At 42.1% G+C, this 14,907-nt stretch overlaps 1 protein-coding gene across 1 annotated transcript; it reads left to right on the top strand.

Moving 5' to 3' along the window:
• Nucleotides 1–865: 865 nt before the first annotated feature.
• Nucleotides 866–14,068, top strand: CUNH9orf40 (chromosome unknown C9orf40 homolog). The gene is made up of 3 exons (XM_041661541.1): nt 866–881; nt 7,323–8,445; nt 12,672–14,068. The coding sequence occupies exons 2-3, from the start codon at nt 8,110–8,112 to the stop codon at nt 12,825–12,827; spliced, it is 492 nt and encodes a 163-aa protein (XP_041517475.1). The 5' UTR covers nt 866–881; nt 7,323–8,109; the 3' UTR covers nt 12,828–14,068.
• Nucleotides 14,069–14,907: the final 839 nt, after the last annotated feature.

The raw sequence follows: 14,907 nt of genomic DNA, 5'->3' as shown, positions 1-14,907 counted from the left end.
AACTTGAGGGTAAGGAGCAAAATGCAGTGAAGCAGTTGATGCCTGAGGTGGAAGGGTCAGGGCTAAAGCAGTCCCAGAGGCATGCCTGTAGAGGAAGATCCACCTTCCAGTATTCTGTCCACAGATGATGTCATCAAAGAAATAGTCCATTCATGAGGTCAGAGCCTTCACTGCTAAACAATCGTTGGGGAATCAAGTTTTTATTTTATTTTTTTATTTAATATTTATTTATTATGTATACAATATTCTTTCTATGTGTATGCCTGCAGGCCAGTAGAGGGCACCAGACCTCATTACAGATGGTTGTGAGCCACCATGTGGTTGCCGGGAATTGAACTCAGGACCTTTGGAAGAGCAGACAATGCTCTTAACTGCTGAACCATCTCTCCAGCCCCCAAGGGATCAAGTTTTTAATGTGTATACACTGGGGGACCTTTTATACTCTGTCCCTACTGCATTTGCCCATCGTCAGTATTGCAGAAGTCTTTTCAGGGTTCCATGAGGGGTGAAGACCTGTTAATGTGCCTGACCTTGGTGCACTGTTTCAGGAGGGTGGAAAGAGGAAAAGTAATCCCTTTTTTGGTTTCATCTTTGTATTAGTCAAGGTTCTCTAGAGTCACAGAATTTACAGAATGAATACACACACACACACACACACACACACACTTACCCACGAGGCTGGGTGTCTCAGCTGGTCTTCTGTATGTGCTGGAATCCCGAGTAGGCACCAGTGCCAGTGAAGGAATGGATATGCTCTTAAGGTGAGGGCAAATAAGTAAAGGGAGAATAAACAAACCATACTTTTCCATGTCTTAGGCTTCCAGCAGAAGGTGTGGCCCAGATTAAAGATGTGCCTTCCCACCTCAGAATCTGAATTAAAGGTGTGTGTCATCTTGCCTCAAAATCTGAATCACAGGTGTGCCCCCATTTCTGGGTTGTAGTTCATTCCAGATATAGTCAGGTTGACAATCAAGAACAGCCATCAAAGTCTCTTACTAGTACTATTTCAGCATGTAATTGAAACCTTGACTGTTACTGTCAAGATTTTGCTGTGCAAAAACATTGACCAAAAGCAACTTGGGGAGGAAAGGGTTTATTTCATCTTACAGAGTTCCACAGCACACTAGATCACTGAGGGAAGTCAGAAGAGGAACCCACACAGGGCAGGAACCTGGTGGCAGGAATTGTTGCAGAGGCCACAGAGGACTGATGCTTACTTGACTTGCTCTTTGGGCTTGTTTAAATCTGCTGTTCTAACACTGGCAAGCTCACCTCTGGCTGTACGATCCTCCAGGACCTTCGGTCCACACACATGCCAACCTGCTTCACATTCGGTCAAACTGTGACTACGTAACAGCCTTTCAGAGCAAGAATATCTATAGGAATACAAAAATATCTAATACCCAGCAAATAAAGTTCACAATGAGTGACCAATCAAAAATCGTTAAACAGGGTTGGAGAAAAGGCTCAGAGCACATAGGTCTCTTAGAGAGGACCTATGTTCAATTCCAAGCGCTATGTTAGACTCCATGTAACTCTAGATCCAGGGGATCTGAGAGCACTTATGGGCACACAGGTGCACATATTTACACACATACCCATGTATACACAGAATTAAAAGTAAATCTTTAATTACTGTGTGGCTCAGAAAGCAGGAAATAGGGAAAGATCAGTGAAATGATGCAACCTCCAAACTAACATGGATTATAAAATTAGCAGAGAGCAGTTAAAACTGCAGTCATATATGTTCAGATATTATTATATTCATGGAAAGAATAAAAATGACCCAACTTGAATTTGTAAAGGTGAAAAGTAGATATTATGGGATGGAAAATAGTGGCAGATTTAAAATCAGAAGCTGTCCGGAACCATAGCACCGTGGAGAGAAGGCTGCAGTGGCTTCTTTGCTCAGGTAGGCATGCTTAGGTTATGTTTGGACTTAGGGACATTTCACACTTCCTGTGACTTCTGCCAAGGATCACTCCCATTCTGTATGACTTTCCCTTCACTCTCCGAGGCCTTTAAAATTAACATAAAGAACTCCTTTTATCTGCCTTTTGAAAATAAAGGCACATTTATTAGATATCCTGTCTGTCTCCCTCAATCCAGGCTTCAACGAGAGTTGAAGGAGGTTATTTAACTTGGTCCTTAGCAGATGCTCAAAGTGGTTACTCAAAGAGTGAACTCTTGAGTAGATACAAGATTATGAGGGCTTATAGCTATACTTCTGTGCCTGAGTGGATAAACAGTAGTACATGGCAAACAGTGGAATACAGTAGCCACTATTTCCACAAATACCAGCCATCTGATACACGCCAAACATTTAGGTGACTGATGTAGAGAAGCTAGATCCATGAAGTCTCACGAACATAACTGCCTGAAACATGAGCTGAACAAGACCACCAATAGAAATGCTAACCTGTAAGGGGAAGCTCACAAGACCTCAACCCTAGTTAAAAAACAAACAAATCCTCAAAAAATTACAGGCAACCAAGGGATGTTGAGAGTGGGAAGACCACGGCGACTGGTTAGACAATACCATTTCTTTACACACACACACACATATACACACACACACACACACACAAATAACAGACTGAGCAGATTGCACCTACATATTTAGGAATTCACACAGATATAAAACAGCCATGAATTTGAAAGAGTAGGGGAAGGAGGACAGAAAAGGGAGGAAATAATGTAATTTCAAAATCTAAAAACATAATTCTTTGAAAGAGCCCTAATTACCGGAAACTCATTTCTAGTGTGGGAGACGAGACTAAACAGCGAGAGCTATACTTTTCTTTACGGTGACCAGAGTTGGGCACACTGAGAAACTGGCCAGAATTTGGTGCTCAGGGGAGGATTATCTATCAATTAGAAACATTTTAAAAATTGAGATCTGTTCAAGGTCTGCAAAACAAAAAACAAAAGCCAACCACTTAAAACCACTTGGTCTGTAACAGATGTGCTTGATGATGAGCAGAATAAAGCAGCGCAGAGGCTCCTGCTGGCTCCAGCCCTGGGGAAAGCAAAGCTAGAGGCTGCCTGAATCCAGGAGTTGGAGGACAGTCTGCACGAATAGTAATACTCTCAAGACAGTAATTTTGTTTTTGTTTTTCAGGACAGGGTTTCTCTGTAGCTTTGGAACCTGTCCTGGAACTAGCTCTTATAGACCAGGCTGTCCTCGAACTCTCAGAGATCCACCTGCCTCTGACTCCCCAAGTACTGGGATTAAAGGCGTGTACCACCACCTGGCTCAAAACAGTAAATTCTTTAAAATGTATTACTTCTTTACCAAGAAAACCGGGGGCGGGGCGAATTAAAACCCAATTTCTGGTTCGTTACTGATAGCATTTGATTTTTGTTCCGTCACTGTAGGTGTGTAAACGCACCAGCTACACTGTGGAGGTGAGCGTCGGGACTACTCAGTTGTTGTTTTCCTACCATATACTGGACAGGGCCTAAACTCAGGTTGTCAGGTTTGGGGGCATGCACTGTAGCCTGCTGAGCTACCTCACCAGCCCCAGTCTGCATTTTATATCAAACTATAGGACAGGCAGAATTGGTAGAAGATACTATTGGGTCAATATGAAAATTGGTTGAATGGGTTGGGTTATGGTTTACATAAACAGTACAAAGTTTAAACACAGACTCTGAAAACCAGTTCAAGATGAATATTAACCTTAGAGTAACCATTAAATATTAATGCAAAGAGCTATAACTAAAGCGCCAAGAGGTTAAACTGAAATGGAATTAAAAATATTCTGGTGATTTAATAAAGTCAGGAAAAAAAATAAAAATGCAATTGTATTTCAGACCTCAAGAACAATGAAAACAACACACCAGAAACTGCAGACTGTAGCTGAGACGGTGGCAGCTTAAATATTAGTATTAGAAAAGAAGACAGCTGGACCTGCTGTGCACCAGTCCCAGCTCCTGCTCTAGTAATGCAATGAATATGAGGTGACCCTGGCTACAGGAACAAGAACAAGTCTCAAAAAACCAAACAATTAGGAAGATTATACTCAATTTTAGGCTCCACCAGCACTAAGAAAGTATTAGGACAACTTGTATTCCTTACTCAGTAGATTGGTCCAACTGAGGGCAAAGTGACAGCAAGTACTACAGTGGCAGTTACAGGCAACAAAGATATGCCAAAGCAATAAAGTTAAACCTGGCAAAAAGGTATAATGAGAACTTGGAACATTTTACCGAAGGACATTTAAAAATCTAACTAGAGTTTGACAACTCCAGAATTAGCAGTGGGCTTGATATTGTAAAGATGAAAACATTTCCCCAAACCAATCTATAATTATGACGGGGCTCATAGGTGTGGGTCCATTCTACCCTGGCTAAAGATCCGAGAGTTAGAACTTGCTTCTTTCCTTCAAAGTTGTCAACAGTTCAAATAACAGGTATGGCTAAAATCCAGACCTGATTTTTCAGATACGAAGCAGATCTGTTTCTACCTCAAACAAAAGTCTAAGGATCCAACTAGGTTCCCACTCCCTTAGGGAGATAACTCTGGATTCCACCCAGGGAGTGGTTTGCCTATACCTTGTTTTAGTCTAGGGTGTGTTACTTGTCTTGTTTTGGGAACAGAAGGTTTAAGAATGTAGCCTCTAATCCTTCAATTGCTCTGATCATTCCTGGTATGATATGAATGCAGGGTTGTTTTTTTTTTATTCTAAATCTTACTCCTACCTTTTGAAGTCAGGGCATTTAAGCAAATGGAAATTAAATGCAGGTGATTTTCAGTATTCACTGGAACTCCCTCCCAGTGCTATCCTCTTTCTGTTTTATTATTTTCACCCATGTCTTCATTCTCTTTACTTATTATGTTCCTAATCCCCATGTCTCTATCCTGGTAAGTAGTATCCTTGTTGAAGCTGGTCTCCAACATAATTCCACTGTAATTCAAAAGACTCAAAGGGAAATGCTATAGGTGGTTTCGTATGGAAGAGCCAGGGGCTAAGTATCCTGCACACAATCCTGAAAATATTCAAGGATTGCTCTATAGCTATCAAGTATTTTAATAAAAACAATGTGTGTGTGTGTGTGCGCGCGCACGTGTGCATTAACTTGAACACATGGCATGGATCAGAGAACACCCTGCTGAATATGTCTTTCTACCATAGGAGTCTCAGAAATTGAAGTCAGGCTTAGGCTTGGAAGTAAGCACTTTTATCCATTAAGCTGTCTTGCTGGCCCTGTCAAACCCGCCTATAAAGCTGTAAGCATGTAGATGCTATTTATTGAGACACAATTGCAAATAGAATAATTGAGCTGAATAGATTGCCCAACCTCTTAAGTTCAGGGAGGAATGGAATTAGCATGGAGTAGGAACCACACAACAGTGAGCAACAACTGTCTCACAGGAACAAAATGTACAACTGTCTCATGGGAACAGAATATACTGTCCTTAGCATAAACACACACACACACACACACATACATTGATTCCAAGTGTAGGAAAGACTCAAGTATGGAAAGAAAATTAGAGACTGTAAAATGTTTAGACAAAACATAATGTACAAACTAAAACAGACAAGGCAGCATCTATCTTGCTATATTGTCATGGCAGGGCCAACGAGATGGCTCCATGGGTTGAGGTACTAGCCACTTGTCTTGACCATCTGAATTTGACCCACAAGATGGAAGGAGAGAACGAATGCAACATAAAGTCGGACCCAGTAGTATACACCTTTAACCCTAGTTCTCAGGAGGCAGCAGCAGATGCAGCTCTATGAATTTGAGGCTAGCCTGGTCTACTTATAGAGCTCAAGTCCAACTAGGGATACATATTGAAACCCTGTCTCAAAAACAAATTAGAAGTAATATACAATGAAAATATAAGACAAAAATTGGTAGAAGTATTTATAATGCCATTACCATAGGAGACATTTCTAGAGTACTAAATAAAAAGGTTCTAATAAACCAGAAAAAAAGGATACCCAGTCAAATTTTTAAAGAGGGCTAAGGACGCAACACACCTTTAACCAATGTCTAGCCATCCGAACTGGGCCATGCAGGTACTAGAGGTCAAGTGTAGGCTTTGAAGCAGAGGTAGTGGTGGAAGGACAAACTCCTTACAGCAGACCAAAACCAAAAGGAAAAACAGGACTGATCATTTGAGCCACATGTAAATATAGAATTCATTTAGCAAAGAACACCATTAAATATAACAAGGCTTTCTGCACCAAAAAAGGATTTCCAACTTCACTGAGTAAGGTGCAAATTGAGGCCACATGAGATCCATTCCACATCGACCAGGTCAGACCACAATGTTTGCTGGTGAGGATGTAAAGAAAATGAAGTAGTAAACAATAGCCTTCCAATGCAAAAAAAAAAAAAAAAAAAAAAAACCCAAAAAACAAACAAACAAAAACCACTTTAAACTGAGGAAAACATTTTTTGTAAAATCAGTCTTTGTCCTCACAAAATCTTTTTGACCAATGCTCTCAGCAGCTTTATACATAATAACTTTTATTGAAAAGTAATTAAGCCATCAACAAATGAATAAACATTCTCATGTAGTGGAATACTACTTGGCAATAAAAAGTAAAGAACAACTAACATGGAAGGATCTTTAAGATATTTATGCCAAGGGGGGGAAAGGCAAACAAAAGTATAGATTGCATCACTCCGTTTAAGTAGAGAAAATGCTGCAAAGTAGATGACAGAAAATAAATTTGATGCTTAAGGGATATTAAGGGGGTGACAAGGGAGAAATTCCTAAGGTGATAGATGTATGCACTATCATGTGTTTTCACAGGCATATGTGATGGCAAAATGTAACATTGCAAATATAAGTAGTTTATTGTATCAGACCTCAATAAATCTTAAAATATCAGCAAAATCAAAAATCTTTCACAAAATATATCTGGGTGAAATATAAGCAGTTTAATGTATCAGACCTCAATACATCTTAAAAATATCAACAAAACCAAAAGTCTTTCACAGATACATCTGGGTGAGTGACTAGATGGGGAAACTACAAAGAAGTAATAAATAACTCTGAAACAAGACTACTTGGGCACAGAAAAGAGAAGGAGGTGCCAGTGGAGAGGAACAAAAGATGCTCTTTGGCCCTTCTGGTACTGGCTGTTTCTGAAACTGGGCTAGGCAAGTCGCATGTCTTTACGGTTATTTTAGCCATGTGCCTGCTTTCTATTACCCTGTGTACATATGCAGTCTTATAACTGGGGAGGAGGGCAAGGCACAAGCCACTGCCCAGGCTGTATTCTATCGTTTTGGAGCACGGTCTATGCAGAATAAACCATCTGAAGGACTAAGTTCTTTAAACTTTTCATTTGTTTCAGGTGGAAGAATTATTAACTGCAAACAACTGGAGAGATTAAATGGAAAAGCTATCGTAAACTTCCTGAGAAACCACTGTCTGCGCCTGTTAATACACTCCTCCCACAACCTTCCAGGGTACACCTCCAAATACAAGCGGTTGAACATGCATGTGGTACACATACATAAATGCACCCAACACATTTTCTTCTTTAAGAGGAGTTAATATTCTCGGAGTCATAGCTAAAACAGAATTATCTTCTTTGCATGCATTTTTGCCTGGAGGCATGGTGGGCAAGCAGTCTATCACTGAGTAATTTAAATCAACCGACTAAAATACAGCCTGAGGCAAACCCACCACGGTTTGCAGTTGTCTTCTCCAGACACTGGAAAGGTCTTGGAATCGGGCGGGCCACAGCAGGCAGGGTAAGCGAAGCCTCGGGCTAAGCAGTCACCTCTGCCGCTCCCGCCCGTGGGAGCTCAAATACCAGTTCAGGAGCAGAGAGGGCCGCAGGGTATAGCATCAGGATCCACGCTCCACTTCCACCAGGCACATCCTCCCACACCCCGCCTCCTAGAGGCGCGCACTTCCGGCCACAAAGGCGCTCGGGAACTCAAGCGGTGAGCCTGCACCAACCAGCGGCCGCGTCGGGCCGGAGCGACTGCGCGCGCATCGCGGCGCAGGTTCGAATCTCGGGCGCCTCGCTGCGGCTCCCCAACGTCCCGGTCCCCCTCGGGGCGCCGCAGCCCTCTGCTCCGCGCCGCCTTCCTCCCTCCCTCCGCCACCCGCGTGCCACCCATCCCCAGCCCATGGCCAAGCGGCGTGCGTCCGAGCCGCTCACGTTCCGCGTGCCTTGGAAGCGGCTCTTGCTCAGCGACTTCCCCGAGGGGCCACCGCTCTGGGTCCCGCCGGCTCGGTCCCGCAAACGGCAGGGGGACGCGGGGACCATGGTGGAGCCTGCGGCTGCGCCCAGCAAGCGACGCGGCGGCGGGGATGGCGGCCAGGAGCGGCAACTTTGCCGCGGCCTGGAGCCGGGAAAGCCACCTCCAGGCGAGCAGGAAGAACCCCGGGGCAGCCGAGCTCCCGGCGGCGACGACGACGGGATGGGGAGCGCGGGCAGCGGAGCCGACGGGGCGCACGTCCAGGTAGGTCCGCCCCGCACCAGCCCGGAGCCGGGTCCCAGACTGCGGAAGTCCGGCCCATTCGAGGGGCTGGACCAAATGGTAAAGACCGTGGTCCTGAGGGGTCAGCTCAGTGAAAGCCGGCGATTATTGTAGAACTTGTAGTAGGTTTTCCAGTAGCATCCATCAGTTAATTGAGCACGGTGCTCGGCTGGGCAGAAGGGAAGGGTGTCGTCTGGTCTTAGGAGAACCCGTTAACTCATAATGTTCAGTCCTATGAGAAAGGGTGGTGCCGCTGTCAGTTTTGGCAGCAGCTAGCCATGAAAGCCAGAAAAAAAAAACAAAACACTAGAGGTGCAACTTATCCAAATCTATGTGTTGTAAGTGTATAAAAGAGTAGGCTCTTAAAATTTGGTTAAGATAGAAGTTCAAAGTTGCCCGCAGTGGCGATGCACACCTTTAAACCTCGGGAGGCAGAGGCAGTTGGATCTCTTGAGTTTGAGGCCAGCCTGGTTTACAGAGGGAGTTCCGGCATAGCGGGGGGGGGGGGGGGGGGCGCTACAAAAAGAAACATTGTCTCAAACAAAACAAAACAAAAAATGGGGGAGTCTCAGGGTCTGTACTTTGTTACACACGAAGTAACTTTTCACACGGTGGATGGAATGAAATGCTAATTTTACTTTGTAAGATGTGACTGGAAAACTCCAAATGAGTTTATAAACGCACATTGTATATGTACCGCACAGCCTTGACCTGACTTGAGAACTCTCGACCTGCCTTTAAAGCGGTTCTGGTATAAGTTGGTGGAGGTTAGGGTATTTGGCAAGTGTAATTCTCAGAACTCAGCAAAACCACCTCAACCATCTTGGAATGCATCTGCTCAATGTCTTTTTTTAGTGTCTTAAACATTTATGACAAAGTTAAGAATCATGCCATAAATTAATAATTGAGGTACTTTTGCCATTGTTTTTCGTGCGAAGTCTGATAATGGAAATTTTTTATTTGATACTTCCCCCTTCCCCTTGGTTGTGAGAGATTATCTCTCTTTTTGTTTCGATTTTCTAGCCTGGTTTCTCTGTTTTAATCTTGGTTGTCCTGGACCAGAATGGCCTCTAACTCAGAGATCTGTCTGTCTCTGTCTCCCAGGTGCTGGGTTGAACGTATGGGGAGAGATTATCTTTCAATGCTGCTGTGACTGTTTCTAGTTGTGGTTTCGAGTTGTAAATATATAATTTAACATGGGCCTTATTTAGACTTTCGTTAGTTTGCGAGAAGTTCAAAATCAGCTTCCATAAAACAGAATCATAGTCTTCCATGACCATTGGGTAGAGGCGCATGGTGTCTAGGGTGAGACCTTCCTCTCCAGACCATCTTTGGCAAGCTGTCCACATGCAGATTACCTTTCCTATCAGAATATACTGTGTGCAGTGTAGGTGCAGTCTGTCTATATGTGCACGACTGATAAGGGATAGAGAGGGACAAGTTGACCACGGGGAGCTTTTTGTTGTTGTTTATTTGAGAGGATTTCTTTGTGTAACAGAGTGTACTGGAACTCACTTTGTAGATCAGGCTGGCCTTGAACTCACTGAGCTCCACCTGGCTCTGCCTCCCAAGGGCTGAGATTAAAAGTGTGTCCCACCACCACCTGGCTCAAAGGGAGCTTTTAATATCTGCCACAGCATCTGCTTTAACTCAGTTGGGTCTTGCCTCACACATTGGCCAGATATGGCAGTTTTTACCCTGTGTTAGTTGCAGCCAGATGGCAGTCATGAAGCCCTGCAATGTTCTGTTAGGTCTGTTCTTGAGTTCCCTCTCTTCTGCAGAACTATGAAACGACAGAAATTCTCCATCTCTCTTGCCTTCAATGACAAGATTTTGTATTAAGAGCATATCATCTAGGAGAAAAGAAAGACTATAACAAAAAGCATACTGACATCAGTGTCGGTCTGATTTCTCTTTGCTCAGATTAGGGCTTAAATCCTTGCCCTAACCTCATAGTCTCATGTAGGAAATGCCTTCTTTTCATGCACAGTAATCTTAGCTACTTGTTGTGGTGCTGTCAAGCTTCAGGATGGGTCCTGCGTGGTTTCATGTACAGAGTCAATGTATGTATGTACATATGTACATGTGTGTGTGTACACAAAGCTTATATGTGTATATAGAGAGGGGATAGTTTAATGTACGTGTATACTCAAGACAAAGCCAAGAGTGCATTTATGTTATATATAAATATCTTTAATGACGGTATAATTTTATGCAGACTAATTGCTTAGCCAATATTGCATTATACTTTCCAATAACAGCAGAAATTTTTGTTTGTTTTTTTGTTTTTCTAGACGGGGTTTCTCTGTGTAACAACCCTAGCTGTCCTGGAACTAGTTCTTGTAGACCAAGCTGGCCTCAAAATCAGAAATTTACCTGCTTCTGCCTCCCGAGTGCTGGGATTAAAGGCATGCGCCACCACTGCTTGGCTCAGAAATGTCTTATTAGGACAAGAGTTAATAATATGTGATATCCAGCAATAGTGAGCATTTACCGTCTTAATTTTTAATTCTCACAAAGATCCTAATTCATGTTTCTAAGGGGGTAAGATCGGAGATTTTTGCCAGTTACTCAAAGTGAGGTATACCCGATGGCAGCTCGTTCTCAGTCACTGTTAGACTTACATCAGATGATCCTTTTCCTTTGTACTTGTAAGTAGAGAACTAGAGGGTAACTATTTTGACCCCATTTGTTTATTAAAGTGGAATGTTTTTTGATACATCCTTTAAAAGTTTGTCATGTATGTATTTGGTTATCTGCTGAGCCATCTCACCAGCCCTGTCTTTTGACTTTATTGTATCTTTAGCCCAATATTAAGAAATTCCCCCAAAGACTAATTCTTTCTGCCCTAAAGTCTCAAAGGGTGACTGTAACATGACTGCTTATCCTGCTGTCAACTTTGTCATGTCTCCCCTGAGCATTGACATATAGCTTTGAATAGTAGAAGTGTAAGGTACATTCTTAATTTTAAAAAGAGTGTCTTATACCATTACGTTTTGAAATGTTGAAGCAATATTTTTGTTATATTGGGTTAAAGAAAATCAAAGTTAATTTCCCTTGTTTTTATTTCTGTTATCATTGGAGGAGTAAGTACATGTGATTGCCATTGCGGTGGATGGAGTTACTGTAGTGAGTGTAAATGTAACACAGCCGAGTAAGGCAAAGGTGTTCAGGTTGAGAACTGTCACCCGTCAGCCTTTGTGGACTCCAGTGCTGCTGTCTTTACATGGAGTATTTTAAGGATGTTGTGCCAATTTTAACTTCATTACTTAAAGTAATGTTGTAATCATTTAGGGTATACTGCTTAAAGTTTAAGGGGTCACCGTTCATTTGGCTTGATAGACCTAATTGTCAGTCATACTGATAGTCAATTCTGTGTTCTTCTCTTTATCACGTTTATATACTAAACTTTATAGGAGGTCATGAAGTATTTTGGCCTCTATGTTAGTCTAAATCCTAAACATCAGGACAAATCAAAAGTAGGTTATATTTCTCATTGAACTTAACACTGTCGTTCCTCAAACTCACATGGTGACTCACAACAGTTTGTAACTCCAGTCTGAGGGGATCTGATGCCCTCTTCTGGCCTCCTCAGGAACTGCATGCCCACAGTACACAGACATACGTTCAGGCAAAATACCCATACACATAAATCAAAATTTTACAGCACTACAATTTTTTTTAAAGATGCTATTAAAGGAAATTTTTCAAAAAATTTAAACCCTTAGCAAATACAAACCCACAGATTTGATTGGGTATGTGAAATGCTTTATCAAAATCAAAACTGCCTTTGTTGAAAATGAAAAAGTGTGTAAAACATATCTAAGTCTTTTTCAGACAGAGAATTTAGAAAGTAGTTATTGGGCTGGCAGGATGTCTTAGCAGGTAAAGGCATTTGCTTCCAAGCCTGAGGACTTGACTTTAGTCCCCAGAACTCACATGGTGGAAGGGGGGGGGGGGTGCTGTCTCCTGAAGGTTGTCCTCTGATCTCTTTGAGCCAGGGTAGCCCAGGATGGCCTTAAGTTTACAGCTCCTCCACTCAGTGCCCTCAGTGCTGTGATTCTGGGCATGTCAACCTGCGCAACTGAAAGAAGGAGATATTCCCTAGTGTGTATGTGTGGTGTTGTGTTGTGGGTGGGGTGTGTGTGTGGTGGGGGTGGTGTTTTATAAACCAGTGCTAACATTTTATCTCTCTTCTTTCCTTAAAGCCCAGTGAAGACTTTTGGCAGTATAATACGTTCCAGTACTGGAGGAATCCTCTACCACCTCTTGATCTGGCAGCTCTTGAAGATGTGAGTGCCGACAGTTTGACAGAAACACTTGAGGACAAGAATGAAGTAGTTGAGATTGACATGGAATCCTGACAGGAGAAACTGAAGAAGTGGATTTTTTAATTTGAGAAGAACTAAAGGAAATGTTATTTTCCATCCTTGACATTTGACATGGTACTGTTGTCAAACCTGAAAAATGGGGAAGAATTTTTCAGGCTTAAATACTTGTAATTACTACTGAATATCCTAATGGAGATTTTTAAAGGATTTAATATAGCTGGAGGCAAAATACTTGCATTTTTAGTGAAAGGGGTTTTGTTCCTGCTCTAACTTTGGAGATGCTTATCTTGGAAAGGGTGTTGCAGCTTTAGAGGAAGCACTCAGCTCTTCCTCTCTTGCTCTGTCAAATGCTCCTCTGCACCAAAAAGCTTTCTTGCGGTACATGGAATGAACACATTTAACATTTATATAACTGATGCTAATAAATACTTTCTAGTACATTTTATTGGCTCCTCTTGGTTGAACAAGTAGACTTGAGTATCTATGCAAATTTAAAGTGTGAGATTGTTTCTTAAGCTAATATTGTTTTAGAAGACAATGAATTTTAAACTAGTGAGAATTTCCATTTGGGTAGCTTGTTTTATCTTTCAGTATTTGCTGTTTATTAGAGACAACGGATATAGCCAAAAACTGGATAAAGAGCAGTAAGAAGTAGATGCCTGCCCCTCCTCCCCTTTTCTGAAGTGAAAGGAATGATGTGGTCAGAGAATTGAGTTTTGGTTTGAGTCCATTTTGTTACTGTTGACTACTTTAGCCCCTTGACTACTTTAGCCCCGCAGTTCTCAACACTGATAGCACTTTAACAGGTTTTGTTTTTTTGAGCCCCACCCTAGAGAAATTTCATTCAATTATTTGAAGGTGGGCTTTACACATAATTAGTCTTTTATTGTTGTGTTGTTTTGGGTGCCAAGTCTGCATTCCTGTACTGTGCAGAGCTGGCCAGAACCACTAGACTAGGAGCTTTTCCTGTTTAAAGGAGATCGCTAGTGAGCTGAAGAATGCCTGTTTGTTAGTCTTGTCCTTGATTTGTTACATTATTGGATCTGTCACTTCTAAGTTATTGTGTTACAGTTTTATTGTTAATAAAGTACACTGTTTATGCTTGAGTTATGTATCAATTACTGCTTTTTGTATTGCATACAGAATGCTGGCTTTGTTACTGAATAATTTGTTTATGTTTGTGTATTTTTGACATTAAATCCAGTTCAAAATTTAGAAAAGATAGTTGATGTCAGTAAGAGGAAAATGAGAAATAATAAATAGTATCTACCTCAGAGTGACTACTTTTTAAAATGTTATGTTTGATTGGCATGTTTTTCTGTGGTTGATCCTCACTCTTATCTGCCTGCCTGTCCAGGCTTCCCTGATGTTTTGTTCATACACAGGGCTGTTGTTTCAGCCTCTTCATCCTCCTTCTTTAAACCTTTTCTACCTCCTGGGGCCCCTGTCTCAGTCTCTTCCTGTTGTGATGCCAACAGAATCAAAAAGCCACTTAGGGCAGAGAAGGTTCACTCCAGCTCTGCCTAGGCTATAGTTCCCCTTATGGAAGTTCAGCAGCAAGGGCAGGAGGCAGTGGACACGTGTACTCAGTCTAAGATAACCTTTAAAATGGCAACTTTGTATATGTATGTGGACACTTGTTTTCTCTGTGGTGGTCAGTGAACAACTTGAGAGTTGGTCCTGCCCCCTGTTTCCTGGGGACCAAACTCAGGTCATCAGGCATGGAAAGCAGTACCTTTACCTGCTGAGCCAGCCTGATGGCCATTACCTTTTTATATGGTCCAGGATTGCTGCTCAAAGAATGGTTCTACACACAGTGGCAAGCCCTATCTCAGCTGGGGTCAAAATAATTTCTCCCAGGTGACAATAGATCTTGTCAAGTTGACAGCATCACAGACCTGTCTAGTTTCTTGGCTTGCCTATGCTCACCCCCTCAGATATATGTTTGTTAAAAGCAGATCTATTTTAAGAGAAACATTTAATACTTGTTTTTCTGAACTTGGGTTACCTCACCTAGTACTTTCTACTTCATACGTTTTCCTACAACTTTTTGGTTGTAGTTGAATAAAATTCGATTACCTGTGTCAACGTTTTCTTTGTCTGCTGATAGACG

The sequence above is a fragment of the Microtus oregoni genome, unplaced genomic scaffold, assembly GCF_018167655.1.
Source record: "Microtus oregoni isolate MIOR12 unplaced genomic scaffold, Mior012 000012F_ref0000307, whole genome shotgun sequence".
Classification (NCBI taxonomy): domain Eukaryota; kingdom Metazoa; phylum Chordata; class Mammalia; order Rodentia; family Cricetidae; genus Microtus; species Microtus oregoni.
The sequence above is the reverse complement of the archived record's forward strand: the minus strand, read 5'-3'. Positions and strand labels throughout refer to the sequence as shown.